General features: G+C 42.3%; 1 protein-coding gene across 1 annotated transcript in view; it reads right to left on the reverse strand.

Moving 5' to 3' along the window:
- LOC124544770 (gamma-1-syntrophin) overlaps nucleotides 1-20,871 on the reverse strand; it is a 788,763-nt gene that overhangs the window by 115,433 nt on the left and 652,459 nt on the right. The window contains exons 3-4 of the mRNA XM_047123450.1: nucleotides 11,613-11,772; nucleotides 3,531-3,656 (exon numbers count right to left, since the gene is read on the reverse strand). Coding sequence (XP_046979406.1) covers nucleotides 3,531-3,656; nucleotides 11,613-11,772 — 286 coding nt within the window. The remainder of the gene's footprint in view (nucleotides 1-3,530; nucleotides 3,657-11,612; nucleotides 11,773-20,871) is intronic.

Here is a 20,871-nt window from a genome sequence, read left to right on the forward strand (position 1 = left end):
AAGGGAAGCATGTTCCTTCGCATAACTTTTGCACAATTTTACAGATATTTCATATGGTCCTGATGACGCTCATTTGCGCTTGTTCAGCTTTTGTCTGTAGTTAGTTTTTGTCTTCTCTTGAATCTGAGGACTTTCCTAAAAAGGATATTAAAGCACGGTGAGTCTTTTCCATCCCTCAAGACCATGCTCGGAACATACTTGTCTTAGGCATACTGAATGACGCTTTAATTTTTTCCATTTGTGCTTCACGTCTTCGTCCTCATCACTGAATATTTGATCCTGACTACTTAGATACTCTACTCTGAGCAACCGTCTTAGGTTGTTTGCAGATGACGCTGCCGTTTATCGACTAATAAAGTCATCAGAAGATAAAAACAAGCTGCAAAATGATTTAGGAAAAATATCTGAATGATGCGAAAGGTGGCAGTTGACCCTAAATAAAGAAAAGTGTGAGATCATCCACATAAGTGCTAAAAGAAACTCGTTAAACTTCGGTTACAAGAAAAATCAGTCTAATCTAAAAGCCGTAAATCCAACTAAACACCTAAGTATTACAATTAAGAACAGTTTAAATTGGAAGGAACACACAGAAAATGTTGTGGGGAAGGCTAACCAAAGACAGCGTTTTATTGGCAGGACACTTAGAAAATGTAACAGACCTACTAAGGAGACTGCCAACACTACGCTTGTCCGTCCACTTTTAGAATACTGTTGCACGATGTGGGATCCTTACCAGATAGGACTGACTGAGTAAATCGAAAGAGTTCCAAGAAAGGCAGCACGTTTTGTATTATCGCGAAATATGGGAAAGAGAGTCACAGAAATGATACAGGATTTGGGATGGATATCATTAAAAGAAAGGCGTTTTTCGTTGCGACGGAAATTCCAATCACCAACTTTCTCCTCCGAATGCAAAAATATTTTGCTGACACCGATTTACATAGCGAGGAAAGATCACCAAGATAAAATAAGGGGAAATCAGAGCTCGTACGAAAAGATATAGGTGTTCATTCTTCCCGCGCGCTATACGAGATTGGAATAATAGAGAATTGTGGAGGTAGTTCGATGAACCCTCTGTCGGGCACTTAAATGTGGTTTAAAGAGTATCCATGTAGATGTAGATGTAGATGTAGCTGCAGAATTTGTATCCTGTCACTCTTGCGAAGCGAAAATATCTTCCTACCTTTCATAACATTCCTTGTAAAACTCACATAGTCACTGTCATAGCCCTATGATTACTTTAAGGGCCCAGCCGAGATGCGACAGGGTGCCTGAGTGTTCACCAGAAGCTGGTTGGTATGCACTGACTGCTGTGAACATGGCTGCGTCTTGGAAGGCGGGAGTGTCCTCAGCATATTCGTTGTAAAGATGAAGAAATGGCGACACCTGGTAACTAAGAATGTTGAAGGAAACATTCTGATACGTGTTCAATTTATGGTACGACAAATACCGCCAAAACCTCACAGAACTACACTCTGACCACACTGCTGATTAAACACCGCGCTGGATGGTCGTTCGAATCGACGCCTAACATGATATGAAAAGAGTCAAAACTGGGACTCGCCGATCCACACTACACACCGCCAGTTGGCAATCAGTTTCTGTGTCGTTTGGCCGTTGAAGACGTACTTCCTTTTATCCCGCTGCGAGCGATGGCTTTTGTGAGGTATTCGACTCCACACATCCATTGCGTGCAGTTCCCTTCGCAATGTTCAGTCAGAAAGTGGTTAAGGTCGACTTCCATCCAGTGAAAGCAGCAATTCCTGCCGGCTTTCAATCCGGTTGACATGGACAAGACGGGTGTCTCGTCTCCGGTCACTGTCGGTCGGGATATTTTTACGACCATACTTATTATTATGCCGTGCTACATGGCTGCGAGTGGACGCCATTGCCGGTAGACGCGTTGTACAGTCTGCTTTGATACATGAGCAAATCGGGCAGCTGCGACCACGAATTCGCCATGAAAACGTGCGAACATGATAGCTCCTTTCTGCCATTCTATCACTTGTCTACGTGGAATCATTGTATGGCGCTGATTCCATACGACCGACTGGGACATGTACATCGTTTCACTACCATGAGCGGTGGAAGGTAACATGAAGACATTGTGCCAGTTTTGCACTATCTACGGCTTTCCATATGGACTGAAAAGAAATGAGCAATAAAAGCGTATTTTTGTAATAAATTCAGATGGTAAGTATCAAGACCAACGCACATGTTACTGAAAGCTGAATCGTACACTACATGTATTGCTTATATAACAACTTACTAAAATGCAAAATTAAACTTGGACAACAATATGCCGTGCTTCGATTCCTAAAATTCTATTTAACCATCATATGCTGATAGGTTAGTATTTTTTCCATGATGACTGCTGTAGTATAGTTTACAGCAATGCTGAAGTATAGCGATGAATGGTTTTTGGATTCGCAGCGACAGAAAAGTGTAATGCATGTCACACTGAAGTTCTCACAGTATACTTTTGTTTCCATTGATGGTTCACATGGCCCTAAGCATTATGGGACTTAACATCTGAGGTCATCAGTCCCCTAGACTTAGAACTACTTAAACCCAACTAACCTAAGGACATCACACACATCCATGCCCGAGGCAGGATTCGAACCTGCGACCGTAGAAGGAGCGCGGTTCCGGACTGAAGAGCCTAGAACCGCTCGGCCACAGGGCCGCTTCCATTGATGGTACTTTGACGTAAACAGGGTTTTTAAAGAAAAAATGTAACTTGAATATAGATTTCAATAAATTATGTGTTATCAGTTTTTTATCGTAATGAAAAAGCTGCCACTAATTGCGAAACCAGCGCACGTTGGAACTGTAGACCATTTCACACCACTATACCGCTTCAAAAGGTAGCAAACCGGTACCTACCTTAACACTAGACTACTTGCGATAAACTAATCTAAATTGATACACAGAACGAAGTAATGCATTTTGAAGTCAGATTCTCCCAAAAATAGTCATCAGCTTGTTGTAGGTTACTGGATTGTCCCTCTAGCTTCAACTGAATATAGAGGTCCTCCCAAAGGTAGCTGTGAAAAGTATCAATACGACAAGTATCGGACAAGGAAATGTGCGAATGAAGCTCTTAGAGTTTTGAATAATTACGATGAAGAAAATAAACGGTGCTTTTCTTAAGGGAGCCAAAGCTAGCTGTGGATTCAACTGGGATGATCTAGGAAAACAACAGAAATCCTAAGTAAGCTAGAGCGGATGGGGCTGTGAACTCCGTTTCTCCCGAATACGGCTGCAGTGTCTTACAATTGTTCATTGACTCGTGTAGAAACATGGGTTGTCAAAGAAAATGTCTAGAGGCACTTTGAAAAAAAGTTTCCGTTCTTCGTCTAATCAAGAGGTTAGAAGAATAAAAAATATCGCCATAACGATCGCAGTCTCATTCGATCAATATGAAGCCGCTTATTACATCCCCGCAAAGTTCCAGAGTCGTTTGATGAAATCAGTGATCAGTTTACGCTGTTGGCAGTATTTCTGCTCGAGAGGCAGTCTGTACTTACAGCTCTTCTGGAGGAACGGCGTGGCGGCTCGGTAGTGCTTCACGGTCAGCATGACGAGGTCTCCCGCGTTGCGCAGGATGTTGACTGCGTCGTCGTGATTGCACGATGTGATGTACTCCCCGTTCACTGCCGGAAAACAGAACACACAGTGTCTTTGTTAGAGACGCGTACCGCATGTGATCAAACAGGACGAACATTAATAAAACCGACAAATTGCAGGGACAGATTCCCGAGTGGAAATGGAGGAAAATACGTGTCTGGAACATGGAGGTAAAAATAAGAGGAGTTGTCATGACGTCACAAACTTGAAGCCGACCCAAGTGAAGATCCGCCATGTTAGCTACCCCAAAACATTCGCTTCTGGTGGTTTGACTCCGTATAGTCGTGAAGTATTTTGATAAAAAAATGCCGGCTTGCGTCGCTTACGGGTGTACTAATAGTTCTGATTGTGGTCTAAAGTTTAAACAAATCACATTTCATTCGTAAGTGGATTTATTTAAGCGCTATTTTCTTATATATACTTGAAATTCTGATGCACCGTAAAGTCTTACTGTGTGGTTTTATTTCTGTGATCTGACTTTAGATTTCCTATCAATCCAACGCGAAAAGCTCTCTGGGTGAACGATTTGAGAAGGAAGGATTGGAAACCAACCAAGTGCAGTAAAATATGTTCACAGCATTTCCGGGAGGAAGATATTGAACATCACTTTCGTCAATACGCATTAGGGAAGATGCTGTCCATCAATTTTTCCCGCTTATCCTGCTCACTTGCAAAAGGTTCGTGAAATGTAGTATATTAATATGGAATTCAGCTGCCATAAAGTTACGGTATAAAACCTCAATATCCGGAACTACTTGTCTGGACATTTCAACTGCAATAGTTATGCAGGTGTAGTAACTGAAATGTGGAGATTGCAACGGAATTAACTGCATGCAATAATAATCTCGTATTTGTTCATAGATATGTTATTTTCCCTTTGTTATTGTATTACACATTACAGATATTTGACGGGGACGTTCATTTATTTAATGCGACTTTATTTACTAATGTCCTTAAACACACACGCTCTCTTTCTTTATGTGTGTGTGTGTGTGTGTGTGTGTGTGTGTGTGTGTGTGTGTGTCACATTATTTCTGCACTGTATGGTAGTTGTTTGTTTTAATTAAACGTTTTCAAACAAATTAAATCAATATTTACTGTCCTTTGTTGTCCTATTTTGTTGTTTGACTGTTTCCTGGCAAGATTACAGATCTTATTTCTGCTGCTGTAGGTGTTAAACAAGAATTTATATATAATTGCATTATTCCCAAGTAACTGAAAAGTCCTGGCAAGAAATATCCTGGAAATGGGGACTAATTTTTAAAATGCAGTAATTTAATATAAAAGTAATGTAACTACATGTAGTTAATTAAATATTCAGTAAAATGAGTGGAACACCTGTTACAGCGGTTAAATTATAAGTACTTACAGGGCGTTTCAAAAATGACCGGTATATTTGAAACGGCAATAAAAACTATACGAGCAGCGATAGAAATACACCGTTTGTTGCAATATGCTTGGGACAACAGTACATTTTCAGGCGGACAAACTTTCGAAATTACAGTAGTTCCAATTTTCAACAACAGATGGCGCTGCAAGTGATGTGAAAGATATAGAAGACAACGCAGTCTGTGGGTGCGCCATTCTGTACGTCGTCTTTCTGCTGTAAGCGTGTGCTGTTCACAACGTGCAAATGTGCTGTAGACAACATGGTTTATTCCTTAGAACAGAGGATTTTTCTGGTGTTGGAATTCCACCGCCTAGAACACAGTGTTGTTGCAACAAGACGAAGTTTTCAACGGAGTTTTAATGTAACCAAAGGACCGAAAAGCGATAAAATAAAGGATCTGTTTGAAAAATTTCAACGGACTGGGAACGTGACGGATGAACGTGCTGGAAAGGTAGGGCGACCGCGTACGGCAACCACAGAGGGCAACGCGCAGCTAGTGCAGCAGGTGATCCAACAGCGGCCTCGGGTTTCCGTTCGCCGTGTTGCAGCTGCGGTCCAAATGACACCAACGTCCACGTATCGTCTCATGCGCCAGAGTTTACGCCTCTATTCATACAAAATTCAAACGCGGCAACCCCTCAGCGCCGCTACCATTGCTGCACGAGAGACATTCGCTAACGATATAGTGCACAGGATTGATGACTGCGATATGCATGTGGGCAGCATTTGGTTTACTGACGAAGCTTATTTTTACCTGGACGGCTTCGTCAATAAACAGAACTGGCGCATATGGGGAACCGAAAAGCCCCATGTTGCAGTCCCATCGTCCCTGCATCCTCAAAAAGTACTGGTCTGGGCCGCCATTTCTTCCAAAGGAATCATTGGCCCATTTTTCAGATCCGAAACGATTACTGCATCACGCTATCTGGACATTCTTCGTGAATTTGTGGAGGTACAAACTGTCTTAGACGACACTGCGAACACCTCGTGGTTTATGCAAGATGGTGCCCGGCCACATCGCACGGCCGACGTCTTTAATTTCCTGAATGAATATTTCGATGGTCGTGTGATTGCTTTGGGCTATCCGAAACATGCAGGAGGCGGCGTGGATTGGCCTCCCTATTCGCCAGACATGAACCCCTGTGACTTCTTTCTGTGGGGACACTTGAAAGACCAGGTGTACCGCCAGAATCCAGAAACAATTGAACAGCTGAAGCAGTACATCTCATCTGCATGTGAAGCCATTCCGCCAGACACGTTGTCAAAGGTTTCGGGTAATTTCATTCAGAGACTAGGCCATATTATTGCTACGCATGGTGGATATGTGGAAAATATCGTACTATAGAGTTTCACAGACCGCAGCGCCATCTGTTGTTGAAAATTGTAACTACTGTAATTTCGAAAGTTTGTCTGCCTGAAAATGTACTGTTGTCCCAAGCATATTGCAACAAACTGTGTATTTCTATTGCTGCTCGTTTAGTTTTTATTGCCGTTTCAAATATACCGGTCATTTTTGAAACACCCTGTAAATGGTTACATATTTGTTAAAGCAAACTTCCCTATCTACGTCCAGGCTATTTAGATCATTACATTAATCACTGTGTAGTCGTGTTACCCTGAAAATTGCTGTTATTTGCTACGCTGAATGTCACTTAGTAGGTACAATTTAAAAACAAAGCAGATGTATAAACTACAATGAGCCTGACAATGTTAAATTCAGTTCTTTTCCTTCGTAATTTAACGAATCTTTCACTTTTCTTTTTGACATGACAGCTGGCTGTTTGTATCATCCCTGCATACATCTATGGGAAAACCAAAGGAAATAAGGCAAGTTTCTTGCAAACTTGAACATTTAAAATTTGCATTTGACTTGAAAATGCAACGAATACAAATCGGTGCCTCTAAACTATCAATCATTGCTTTTGGAATTCTGGCTTTATCAATTATCGACACAAACACAGTGAAAGGGAATAGAAATGGATTACGAAAGCACGCTTTTCATAGCACATACTTCTCTTCTCGGTTATTCGAAGTGTATAAACAAAAAGGAATTACAGAACTGAGGCCAGAAGCGTCATATATTCTTTTCGTATTACTGTATCGAATACGCATTTAAGACCAGAAAAACGTTTGAAGTTGCGTTCCTTATGCTGTGTTGGTCACTAAAACAGTGTAACATTTACTATATAAAACAAATATCGCGTGCATACCACAGAAATAACGAACAAGAAGCAATTGTAAACACTCGTCTGCTAATGTTTTGGGGGACCCAAGATGGTGGCTGGCGCCGCCCACTGGCTTCAAAGCAACGTACAGCGTTAAGTCTGTAGCGCCATCTCCCCTTATTCTATCTCCATGGTCTGGAAACGTATCGGTGACACGATGTGTGGCGCTGACACTTGACAGTTCCTCTGACCACGTGTCGGGTGTTCCTTGTGTGTTGCAGGCTGTGTGACTGACGCACCGCACTGTAGGTAGCAGAACGATCCGGTATTCATGTCGGAAACAAGGCGAGATGGTGTTTGTGTACGGCCAGGCAGATGTGAAAGATAGAGAGTCAGCACGGCTGTACCAGAACAAGTACTCTCGCAATACCAATTACGTCACACAGCATATCAAACCGTTTTTGGGCGTTTGTGTGATCATGGGTCCTTTCAGACAGGCAAAAGAACAGGAGGGCGGCGGACTGTGCGTACACTCGATCTGGAGGACCGAGTTCTACGCAATATTGGGACGAACCCCGAGTACGAGCTCCAGGCAAGTGGCCCGCCATCGTGGTGTTAAGTCAAAGTACGGTTATGTCTATCGTGCATGACAACCGCTACTATCCCTGTCACCCTCAAAGAGTGCAAGGATTATTAGCAACGGATTTCCCTTTATGGGAAGGATTTTATCGACGGTTTTTACACCAGACCATCACAGTTATGGGATTTTACTGACGAATCAAACTTTACCAGAATTGGCATCATAAATCTGCATAATCGTTATCTGTGGACTACAGACAATCCTCGGGGAGTGGTTGAGGCGTCTCATCAGCATCCGCTCAGCATCAGTGAGTGGGCAGGGATTCATGGCGATCACGTACTTTAAAGAGTATTATTCCACAACACCTTGACGGAGGAACGTACTCTGGGTGGGCTACTAGATAGTGTGCCTTTGCCAGTACACCAGGTTATGCGGTTTCTGCAAGACAGAGCACCACCTTACTTCCGCATTACAGTTCGCCGACACCTGAACATCATCCCCGGACGCTGGATAGGACGCGGAGGCTCTGTAGCATTGCCTCCTACGTCTTGTTGTTCTCCTTCTTCTTTCTCGTCGCCTTGTCCCACGTCACGTAGGGTCGGCGTTGCTCTTCTGGATCCTTCTCCTCCATAGTACTCTATCCATTGCTTCTTCCTTCTTCCATCCTTTCTTCCTTAGGTCCCCGGATATCTTATCCTTCCACCTCATCTTCGGTCTTCCTCTGCTACATCACCGAACGTAAATACCCTGGATGCCTACGTATCGGGGCATCAGAAAAGCATTGTGAATGTTGAACCGGTTTTTGATGTGCAGACGCTTCAACAGCGTGTTCACGACGCCTGTGATGCTATTCGGAAAGAAAGTGAACACCTGCATTGCATCCCACGGAGTCCACTTTGAACATCTGTTGCGACGGGGATGCGAAGCAGCTCTGTACGGTGTTCCGGCACGATTTGTTGTTGTTGCACACTCTCGTTCATTTCCGGGCACATGTTCATAGGACATTTTTTCCTCAATTTCCAGTCAGAAATCCGTTCCTGTAGCTTGTCTACCTTATTTACATGTGTGTGTGTGTGTGTGTGTGTGTGTGTGTGTGTGTGAAAGGGGGGTGGCGACGGGGAGGGGGAGGGAGAGGGAGAGAGAGAGAGAGAGAGAGAGAGAGAGAGAGAGAGAGAGAGAGAGAGAGAGACTTTCAACGCAGTTAAGTTCTGCAATTCGGGTGATATATCGTAATAAAACCACTACTTATTCATTTCTCAAAGCGAACACGTTATTCCTTCTTTCCATAAAAAATGGGTGTCGTGGTAGTACTTTTATTGGATGTTGGTGTCGTTGATTACAGGTTTTGTAGCGAGCCATAGTTACAAATGCAGCAATGTTTGTCATCGACTATATTTTTTCTTACGATGCATCGTTTTCGCTCCCCGCCTAAAATGGCAATGAAAAAAAAATTAGCCGACTGAATATACTATTGTAACGTAAGCATCACATTTTCTGACAAAATCGCACTTTTTGCGTTGCCAGTGTATTTTTCAGATATTCTAGAATAATGTGACTTAATAGGTACGGAAAATAATTGAAAGTTCTTTTGTGTGTTAAACCAAGTATGGCCCATAAATCGAATTTTCAGTGTTGGTGACAGAGACAGTACCTTGTGGTGCAGAGATCTAATTTGTAATTCTGTTGATGATGTAAGCAATTGTGATATAAAACAGAAGTTGATTTTATTTCACGTTTTCAGGGTTTACAGAATAATATTTAAGGTATAACTCATGTACGGCAACTAGATGTTCTTAATTCGTTATTTATATTTTATAAGCAAATATTGGTTTTTAATGATCTATAGAGAATGTGTTGTTATAATGTTTCCAAATAGTGCATACCGAATGATATATGGCTTCGATGAAATTTTCCTGTGTGTCTGGTAAGCCAGTCAATAAACGATTTTTTTGGAAATCAGTAATGGAAACATAGTTCGTCATTTTCAGTATTTTAGGCAATTCAGGTACTCTGACGAACTTTTAAAAAAAATGGTTCAAATGGCTCTGAGCACTATGGGACTCAACTGCTGAGGTCATTAGTCCCCTAGAACTTAGAACTAGTTAAACCTAACTAACCTAAGAACATCACAAACATCCATGCCCGAGGCAGGATTCGAACCTGCGACCGTAGCGGTCTTGCGGTTCCAGACTGCAGCGCCTTTAACCGCACGGCCACTTCGGCCGGCGACGAACTTTTTAAAAATATTTTGGATATTTTTAGCGCAGCTCAGATGGGGCTGCACTGTAACAGCAATACTAGGCTCTGATTCGAGGAGAGAGAGGTGTGTGATGTATTTTCTGATAAATAATTCCGCTCGTTCGGATACTTTTGAGTATAGCTCAGGAAGGGCTGCATTGTAATTACCTCTTGTATTTTAATACTAGATTGTGGTCGGAGGAGAGGAGAGAGAAAGGTTTGTGACGTGTTTTCTTTATAAATAATTCAAGTCCTTCAGATACTTTTGAGCATAACCTGTTTGGGGCTGCTTTGTAATTGGCCTTTTCATTACGGTACTAGGCTCTGATTGGAGGAGAAGAGAGGAGAGGAGAGGAGAGGGAGGTAACTATGCAGCGTGTGTGTGTGCGTTGATGTGTATCTGTGTGTGTGGATGTGGGTATGTTTGTGTGCGCCATTTTGCGTGTGTTATGCATATATTTGACCTCGTAGTCATTTTAATATTTTGCAGGGGTATACATGCGTACGTGCATAATGTAATTTGACACCATTTTAGGCCAAAATTAAATGTATTTAGGAAATAATGAATATCTTTGACTTTAATCCGAGGCTACGTAATTTTTTACGGCATATTTGGCACCATTTTTAATACTACACTGTTAGTAGTTGGAGGCAGTATCGCGTACGTCAGAAATAATGTAATTTGACACTATTTTTAAACATCTTTTAAATACTATACTCTGTTTGGTTGGAAAGAGGAGAGGATGACGTTATAAAGCAGACGATTGGTCTACTTCCATCGACTTGGAATTTTAATGCTGTGCTGCTGTACTGTGTTTGGTAGGACGTAAGGAGTACTACACTGTGTGGTTGGCTGGAGGTAAGGGGAGGATTTCATTAACTTTTTTTCCAATAATGCTTGTGGACTATTTCCACCATCTTGGTTTTTCTGATACTATGCTAGAGTTGACTGGAGATACCGAAAACTGCACTCTGTAACTGTTTGGAGACAGAGGGGACGAGAGGGTTTTTTTAATTTTCCACTAACACAATGGGATTATCGTTTCTGATCTCTAAGTGCGTGGAAATTCCGGACTACTCACTGAGAGAATGACTTTCATTTCTTAGATTACAATACTTTCTAAGATCATTTGCACAGAGTGTCCACCTTTAGAGCATTGTCTCCAAATACAGCAACTGATTCATCATGAAGCTCCTCACGTTCATCTGGCGCTGACGAGATTGATTTGAGTCTTCCCGAACGATCGTGTCTGAATGGCACAATATTTAGTCGATGTACTTAGCTTATATCACTAGACGCCCCCAATTTACTGAGCTGTCGCGGGAGCTGCTTCTCACTGATTCGAGATTAGGGGGTAGGGGGTGGTAGGGGGTACGAGCAATAACCACGAGAGATCAGTTTAGTAGGAGCTCCTGATGATGTACACCAAGTACGTCGATCGAAATTCTATGATAGTTAGATAGGATAGTGCGAATGAAACGTGGAAAGACTCGCATCATCAATTCATCACGAGTTTACTTAGAGTTTTTCCTTTCAAGAACAGTGAACGTATCACCTCCTTAAGAGGATGTGCTATCTCGGAGTAAGAGACCGACAGGTGGTACGAACCTTTGATGATGGCGTCGCCGACGAAGAGCTGCCCCGTCTGGTCGGCGGCCTGGTCCTTGAAGATGCGCGAGATGAGGATGGGCAGCTTGTGCTCCGCGCCGCCCTTGATGCTGAGCCCCAGGCCGCCCACCTTCTGCCTCGTCACGCTCACGATGCGCTCCTGCCAACACGACAGGCGATGCGTTAGGCTGAGCTACCTGTCACGGCGCACTGCTGCGGCTACAGAGACTTAACGTTCACTTTCTCCTCTCCTTTTACACTGTCCAGCTACAATGATAGCATCACCTTTCAAAAGCCTAAGTACACTACTGGCCATTAAAATTGCTATATAAAGAAGAAATGCAGGTGATAAACGGGTATTCATTGGACAAATATATTAATCTAGAACTGACATGTGATTACATTTTCACGCAATTTGGGTGCGTAGATCCTGAGAAATCAGTACGGTGATAACGAATACACGCTTCTAATGTGCGTTCACGGCGATGTCGCCAAACACGGATTCGACCATCATGATGCTGTAAACAGAACCTGGATTCATCGAAAAAATGACGTTTTGCCATTCGTGCACCCAGGTTCGTCGTTGAGTACACCATCGCAGGCGCTCCTGTCTGTGATGCAGTGTCAAGGGCAACCGCAGCCATGGTCTCCGAGCGGGTAATCCATGCTACTGCAAACGTCGTCGAGCTGTTCGTGCAGATGGTTGTTGTCTTGCAAACGTCCCCATCTGTTGACTCAGGGATCGAGACGTGGCTGCACGATCCGTTACAGCCATGCGGATAAGATGCCTGTCATCTCGACTCCTAGTGATACGAGGCCGTTGGGATCCAGCACGGCGTTCCGTATTACCCTCCTGAACCCACCGATTCCATATTCTGCTAACAGTCATTGGATCTCGAGCAACGCGAGCAGTAATGTCGCAAAACGATAAACCGCAATCGCGATAGGCTACAATCCGACCTTTATCAAAGTCGGAAACGTGATGGTACGCATTTCTCCTTCTTACACTGGGCATCACGACACCGTTTCACCAGGCAACGCCGGTCAACTGCTGCTTGTGTATGAGAAATCGGTTGGAAACTTTCCTCGTATCAGCACGTTGTAGGTGTCGCCACCTTGTGTGAATGCTCTGATAAGCTAATCATTTGCACATAACAACATCTTCTCCCTGACGGTTAAATTTCGCGTCTGTAGCACGTCATCTTCGTGGTGTAGCAATTTTAATGGCCAGTAGTGTAACAACCTTTTCAGTACAGGTCGCTGCTATATATTCAGGAAGAGTGTCAGCGAGGTTCTGAAAGGTAGCGACAAGGATGGGGAGGCATGCGGACACCAGTGCTGTGGCCAACTGCGCTAGATTTCTCGGTTGAGGGTCCACGGCACGAACAGCCTAATCGGGATGGCGCCACAGATTCTCGACTGCGTTTAAATCCGGGCAGTCTGGTGGCCAGGTGAGTCCGTTAAACTAAACCTGGTGGCCTTCGAACAACGCATGTATACTGCGAGCTGTGTGACACATTGCAGTGTCCGGATAGAAAATGCCATCGTAGTGAGGAAAAACAAATTCCTTGTAAGGCTGAATACGGACGCTAAGGACAGATGTACGCTTGTGGAATCTTCCAGAATAACGAGATCAACCAGGGTGTGCCACGAAAACATTTCCCAGACCGTAATGCTCCCTCCTCCGGCCTGGACCACTCCTACAATTGTTGCACGGTGTTTGCTTTCAGTCCGATGGAGCACAAAACGTGATTCGTCAGAAATGACCACTTGTCGAGAGCTGGAGCACAAGCTAGCATTACGAAAACTTGGGAAAGGATAACGGGCCTTTGGCTCATGCGATTTAGGGAAATCGCAGAAAGCCTAAATCTGGATGACTTTATAGGGCTTGAACTGTTTTCCTCTAGAATGCGAATGAAATGTGCTAACCACGGCGCTACCTTGTTCAGTTCTAAGGGAATATTAGTATTGCCATTGCTCTCGTGTTCAGGCTAAAGACTAATAAAATAGAATTTAAGATATATGAAGATAGTAACTGTTCCCGAAAGAACAGATACCATTGATGACCGTGCAGCTTCTTCTAGAATAAATGATAATTAATTGAAAAGCCTCAGCTGCGACAGGTGTTGCTGATATACCTCGATGGGGACAGCTGAAGATGTATGCCCCGACGTATATCAGCAACACCTGTCGGAAGCTGAGGGTTTTCAATTAATTATCATTTATTCTAGAAGAAGCTGCACGGCCATCAATGGTACCAGTTCTTTCGAGAACAGTTACTATCTTCATATATATAGTTAAAGGCTTCTAAGCCATTGACCTTCGTCTGTGCGAATGCACACAGGTTGCCCCAACTCGTACGGGAATCGTCACCTTAGTTGGCGCGAGTAATGAGTGGATGGGCAAATATCTATTAGGTATATTGCGCATGTAGATTGAGGACAGTTGGGAATGTGGGTCTCACGGGAAGCGTGCAAGCGATAAGTCCCTGCAGTCGCGCTATTCATGTGTCGCCGGTGGCTCAGATGGATGTTGTCGAGCAAAAATGCCGGCACGGTAGCTCAGCGTGTTCGGTCAGAGGGTTAGTTACCCTCTGTGACAAAAAAACTGAGTGAATGGATGAACGAAGAACATAAATGGGTGTCATCGGACGTCCGTCTCGAACAAATTCAACGAATGATATCGAACAAAATGAGAAAAACAGATGGATAGAGAGCCTGCCATGTAAGCAGGAGATCCCAGGTTCGAGTTCCAGTCGGGGCACACATTTTCAGCTGTCCCCATCGAGTTATATCAACAACACCTGTCAGCAGCTGAGGGTTTTCAATTAATTATCAGAATTTATGATGTTAACTGAGTTGAGACATTGTGTTACTGATATGTGGATTCAGATTATTCCATTTTCTGTGACAAACGAAGAAAATTTTTGTTTGTGACTTTTAAGTTGGCACAGCAGTACGTATATGAAAACTTTTGTAGTAGCATAAAACACAACATTATAATATATTATAGAACACAATATAATAAATAAACAATTTCATGTTGTGATGTTAAGAACGTTCTGTACTTAAAATGAAAAAACTTTACTCACCTGAGTGATAAGACTGAAAGTAATCGACACTGCTAAAGTACTCTCTTTTTTGCTTTCTATAAATGTGATCAGGTGATAACATTTATTTATGTCATCACTGGCTTTGAGCGACAAACCTCGTCTTCACAGGACTTATTTTTGACTCAAGTAAATTTAACTGCTGTAGGGCGTTAAATTTAGCAGAAGGTCTTCACCAAATATTTCGAAGCAAGGACATGCAGTTTATGACGCAAAAGTCGTAAAAAGCTAATGAAGCACTGAACAGTCGAAAATAATTACAAGAAATCTGAACTGCTAAACCGCTATCCCTGTGCGTGGTGCGCACGTCTACTTGCAAGTTAGCACTCCGTCTTCAGGCCACAAGTGGCCCATCGGGGCCATCCGACCGCCGTATCATCCTCAATTGAGGATGCGGATAGGAGGGGCGTGTGGCCAGGACACCGCTCTCCCGGTCGTTATGATGGTTTTCTGTGACCGGAACCGCTACTGTTCGATCGAGAAGCTCCTCAATTGGCATCACGAGGCTGAGTGCACCCCGAAAAATGGCAACAACGCATGGCGGCCTGGATGGTCACCCATCTAAGCGCCAGCCACGCCCGACGGCGGTTAACTTCGGTGATCTCACGGGAACCGGTGTATCCACTGCGGCAAGGCCGTTGCACTTGCAAGTTACCTGCCTAATAATTTCCAGGTACAGCAAAACTTTCGTTTTCAATATTTCAAATAATTACTGCTCGAATACAAAAATTAAAAGTACTGTCATTATCTGCTCGTTAAGAGATATAACCTTATGTTAAAGGTTTAACACAGTAAGACTAGTATTGAAGGTAAAAACTGTAGAAACTGTCTATGCAGGGTCAAGAAAAAATTCAGCAATTGGCGATTGGCATGCGATTCCTCATCCCAGATAAAGACACAAGTATATGTAGCAAAATATATTCCCGCTAGCAGGTTTATCAGAATCGTGATTTAAAAAACGAGGCTGTTGCAACGCTATGATTGCGAGCAGCGCTTTGTTGGAGCTGTCCCATTAGCTCAGTGAAACGAGACAAAGCTGTGGGGAATGATATTCAGATTCGCCGATGTTCGAATCGTGCTCGCATTAAAGATTTTTCTTCAGTTAAAGCATCAAATTGCAATTTACAACTCCAAAGTGCAGCTTTTTGTGTGTTAATTGTGTCATGTTACCTTTATTTAAACAATAAGAAATAACATGAGCTTCTTACAGACATAAACTACCATTTTGTTTCGTCCATGGCACAAATAAAGCCAATAGAAAAATAATAATACATACAGTAACATCGTCTGCGCCCAATGAGCTGCAAAAAACACAATGGGTAGGCTGTACTAGTTTGCACATTACGCTACCCATAGTAATTCCACTCTGTATATCTGACGGACCACTTTGCATTTGTAGACACTTCGTCACTAACTAGATCATACTTTACTGGACAGTACGCAACACATCTGTGTCTACTAGTGCTAAAGCGGCATGCACGCGAGCTATTAAGTCTTATACATCTGTGGGTGGAGTACTATAAATTTATTCATGTGTCCCCACAACTAAAAATCTAGTGTATTAATGTCCGGGAACGTGGAGGACAGAACATTGGACTTCCACGAAGAATCAATTTCCCTGGAACCGCTTAATTAAAATACTTTCGCGCATTCATTCCAAAGCGTGGCAGTGCACATGCAGAAACCATAGCTGTCGCCGAACACCACATGGAAAGTTTTTTAAAGCGTCAGTTAAAGTATTGCAAAGAAACTTACGATACAGGGACATATTTAACTTTTCGGGCAATAGGTAATGGACCAGAAGCACTTCTCACATGATTTCAGTCCATAAGTTTATGCCAAAACGTGCCTGAAAGCTACGTTCACTGGTGACGTGCTGTTTGTGTTCCGACCAATAGTAACTGTTGTAGAGGTTGAAGATTCCTTAACGAGTGAAGCTACATTCGACAGTCCGTATCAGGTTATTTGAAAAATGTTCGATATCTTCCCCTTGGTGCAAAAGTCATTCACAAAACAGCACTCGTCGAATGCGGTCTTCTGGCCTCTAGTGTTGAGTTAACGCGTAATGATATGGCTGCTTTTCTTCATCGTGCAACTCTTCAACAACTAGTGTTTGAGATATTTGAAACTGCATTGCAATGTTACGGGTACTTCGTCAATATGATTGGTAAACGGTTTGGAGAATGGCGTCCTTTGTTTGTGGAGTACGTCTTGACCTTGGACGACCTTTAATTGTGGTCGAAGATTATCGGTTTCCCGGGGGGGTTGCTCCAGCCAACGAGAAACATTCTTATCGGGATGGCGTCTTTGAGGGTACCACGCAATATACGCATGAGCAGCAGAACGAGCAACTTGGTTATGGGATGCATCCACCGCCACAAGTATATCGACGCATTCATCGTTTGTGTACTTCACCGGAAAGCCACCCTAAGTGAACTCGACAGGACCATTATGGATCCGCGCTGCGCAGTTAACAGAGACATGCATGCACTTTAATGGATCCCACTGTCATGTGATAGGCTTTTTTCGTGGGGCAAAATAATGACCCGCTTGTAAACGACGAGATCTGGGGAACGGACATCCAAAAATAAAAGAAGAAACCTGATGAGGATTTGTTCCATAGTGCCATGGTGGATATGGGTTTGGGGTCCCAGCAGCCTACTCCGTGAGCTGCGACGACTGGTACCACAGTGTGGGCTGATACACGTTCCTATGTACATTCCGATACGCTGCACGATCTGATTTTGCTAGATAAACTTTTGCCTTGAATCTGAATGAGGAACCGCATACCGACCTCAAAGTGTGACGCTTTTTATTTATACTGTACATCTTGTGGCACGGCGAGCACGTTACCCAGACTATATATTCACCCAGTATTTGAGAATGGGCGCCATTAGCAACATCCAACAAATTTTCCACGTTATTTCAATCCTTTATGATGCTTTCTCTCGATGACAACCTACCCCCCCCCCCCCCCCCCCCCCGGCACCACCACAATAACAAAATGACGAATTAGGAAAGTTTATCCCCTACAAGATTTTCGCCGTTCATGCAGTGAAACTTCAGCATTAGACCAGATCTTTTCATTTGTTACTTCTTTACTACTAAATCTATTCGCAACACATTCTCAGTAGCCAAATATTCAATTGAATGTACCTGCAAAATAATAGGTCTTCGTTGTACAACACACGGTTAAGGAGATAAAACTTCATAAGTACTGAAATGATTCAAAAAGTACCTTTTGTTTAATTTTGCTTAAAATGGAGTGTAATATACTTATCTAGTGTTTAATAATAAGAGTGCGTAGTAACATCCAACAACTTTAAACATAATTTTAAGCTTTTCTAGACTTTTTCTCGCTTACATGCTTGACGTCAAAGATTTAACACATTAACTCATCGGACGTTTGGAGCTGCTTTATACGTGGAAATTCAGAGCGGGGATTATTGGCGGTCAGCTAACTCGCTTCTGCGTTTGGCACGATAAAAACTCCGTGGAAGAGGAGTTACATTTTTGCTTTTGTTTTTTAGAACAGGAAACGTATGTGCATGTTACGGGCAGCATATGCTGGACACATGAATTATGAACCATTTTTACTTGTTTATGTTTCACTGCTACCGACCAACACGTATAAATTTCATTCAGGAACAAGGTAATTTTTCCTTGTGTGCTAGACATAACGGGTCATCTCATTTCGTTGTTCCCTGTGATGTAATGTGGAACATTTTCCTTGTGGACAGAATATCTTTCTTCTAGTAATTTACACTCATTTTATCCTTTACACCAAGGCATACATAGTTTGTAAATTTTGTGATGTGCAGCTAACACTGCATCGTTTTTGCAGCAAGTGAGGACTCATCTACTTTGTTCAAAGTTATGTCTGTGAACGCTGTATGTTTTCTGAAAGTTATTTAAAATAGCTGTCAGACTGTCCATTACACCTGACAGCTTATAGTCTTGGTTTCCTGTTAAAGTTTATTACGACTATCTTTCCCTGAGTATGTTAGCTATTTTGTCAGACTTCTGTCCGAATCACTAGTTGTTTCTCTGGAATCAACTTTTAAAGAGCGCAATGGTATTAGTTTGCTGAAAAAATGATGGTGCTAATTTTTCTTTGAATCCTTTAGTCTGGCAGCCGTCGTTAGCAGCAACTAATTTAATTATTTCTGCTGTTTCATTTTGTGTGTTGTGTGGGCAGCATAGGATACCGCCATATTTCTCTCATCTATTTAACTTCCAGCAATAATTTTTATTATATCTATTATTTTTATTTTATCAGGTATACATGCCGGAACGCCCATCTGAAGTATGGTACTTCATGTTGGTATGGATGAAATGTTCAACAGAAAATATGTACAGAAAACTTTATTCCCTTTAATTTGGATTTTTGTCTTACTCCCACCACAAAGGAGAAGTTTGTCATCTACATACCTGTTCCTTTTACAACACAATGCAGTTCTTTTGAATGTGGGACAGAAAGCCATCTTTTTTCTAGGATACTAATGTACTCGTATGTGACTACAAATCGGCCAGTTAGATTTTTGCTTATTGTTAAACTACCATGTTTATTGTGTCAGTAACTGCATCAGTTACACTTTGACACAAGCGAAGATAGATCACTGAACTCATAAGTTTCTATTATGTTTATTCTTTTATATTTAAGAATATTTTGCTAGCGTAATTTTACTCAGATGTTTATACGTTTGTATAGAGCTTAACGATACCGAAAGAGGCAAATCTGGTTGTTTTCCGGATTTCAGTACCCTCAATACAAAAAATTAATTCTTGGATCTGTTTCAAGGAATTTTACGAGGATCATGAGAATGAGATAAAGGAAGTTGTAGCACTTATAGAGTAAAAAAAAAAAAAAAAATGGCTCTGAGCACTATGGGACTCAACTGCTGTGGTCATAAGTCCCCTAGAACTTAGAACTACTTAAACCTAACTAATCTAAGGACATCACACACATCCATGCCCGAGGCAGGATTCGAACCTGCGACCGTAGAGGTCGTGCGGTTCCAGACTGTAGTGCCTTTAACCGCTCGGCCACTCCGGCCGGCACTTATAGAGTCACACAATCATTTTCCCGTCGCTACACATGGAAATAGAAAGATTGGTCGATTACAAAAGTTGATACGAAATACCCTCTGCTATGTTTGTGAGTATGCCGTAGCTTATACGTGGATCTCCATGCGACAGACGCAGTTTACTAGTGTCTTTCATGAAATATTCATCTTTTCAGAAGTTCTGATTTTTCTGAATTACTATTGCCAAATGGTAGTCACGCACCTGCAAAAGGATGATACTTTGGAAATTTACGAATCCTCCCTCACGGCCGATTGAGATGTTTAAACTGAATATTGAATCTAGTTCACGTCTACCGAAAAGGTGTTCTGAAGCTTATAAGGCACATTTGAAAGATGGGAGTTTGATATATTACAAAAATGTAGATATAAGTTGAGAAAATAAATAAAGAATTACTTAAGATAATAATTAGTATAAGCAGTTGTATCGATTGTGGCGAGAAATCGCTAAAACATTAGAATAATTAGGCAGTTCAGTTGTCTTGCCGAGAAGACGGCACCGTTTTTGTTTTTGTAGCGGTCCATATCGGACGCATATCTGCCATCGCTGCAGATGATTATTTTGCACACCGCCATTATTATATTTTATTGAGACGCAATCTCACTAGGCGTACTCATAGTTACGCACAGCAACAGAATTAATGGAAGTGTCTAATTTAGTATAATATTTAGTGAATACAGTGATATTATTTAATTTTGTGTTTCATTTACGTTGCAATCTATTGTTCCAATTAAACGGCGTCTTGGCATGGCTAAAGGCGCCGTGTTACAAACCTTATGAATGGTCCAGCACGAGCCAAAACTTTGGAATTATTCAATCTACGAAGTCCGATAAAGGAATATTTTCAGAAGAGGCACTCACAGTCAAACTTAAGAATGAACGGATCTTATGCAATAGGCCATTGTCAAGCGCCTAAAGTTTGTATTGAGCACCATTAGAAATTTATACTCTGATGACACACTGTTATCATTATCTATTGTTATTTGCCTATTGTCTGATATTCTCAAACCAGACCAGAACAGCCGAGAAATGAAACTGGCGGCTTCGGGTGAGGACCTTTTTATT

This window comes from Schistocerca americana, chromosome 1 (genome assembly GCF_021461395.2).
Source record: "Schistocerca americana isolate TAMUIC-IGC-003095 chromosome 1, iqSchAmer2.1, whole genome shotgun sequence".
NCBI lineage: Eukaryota > Metazoa > Arthropoda > Insecta > Orthoptera > Acrididae > Schistocerca > Schistocerca americana.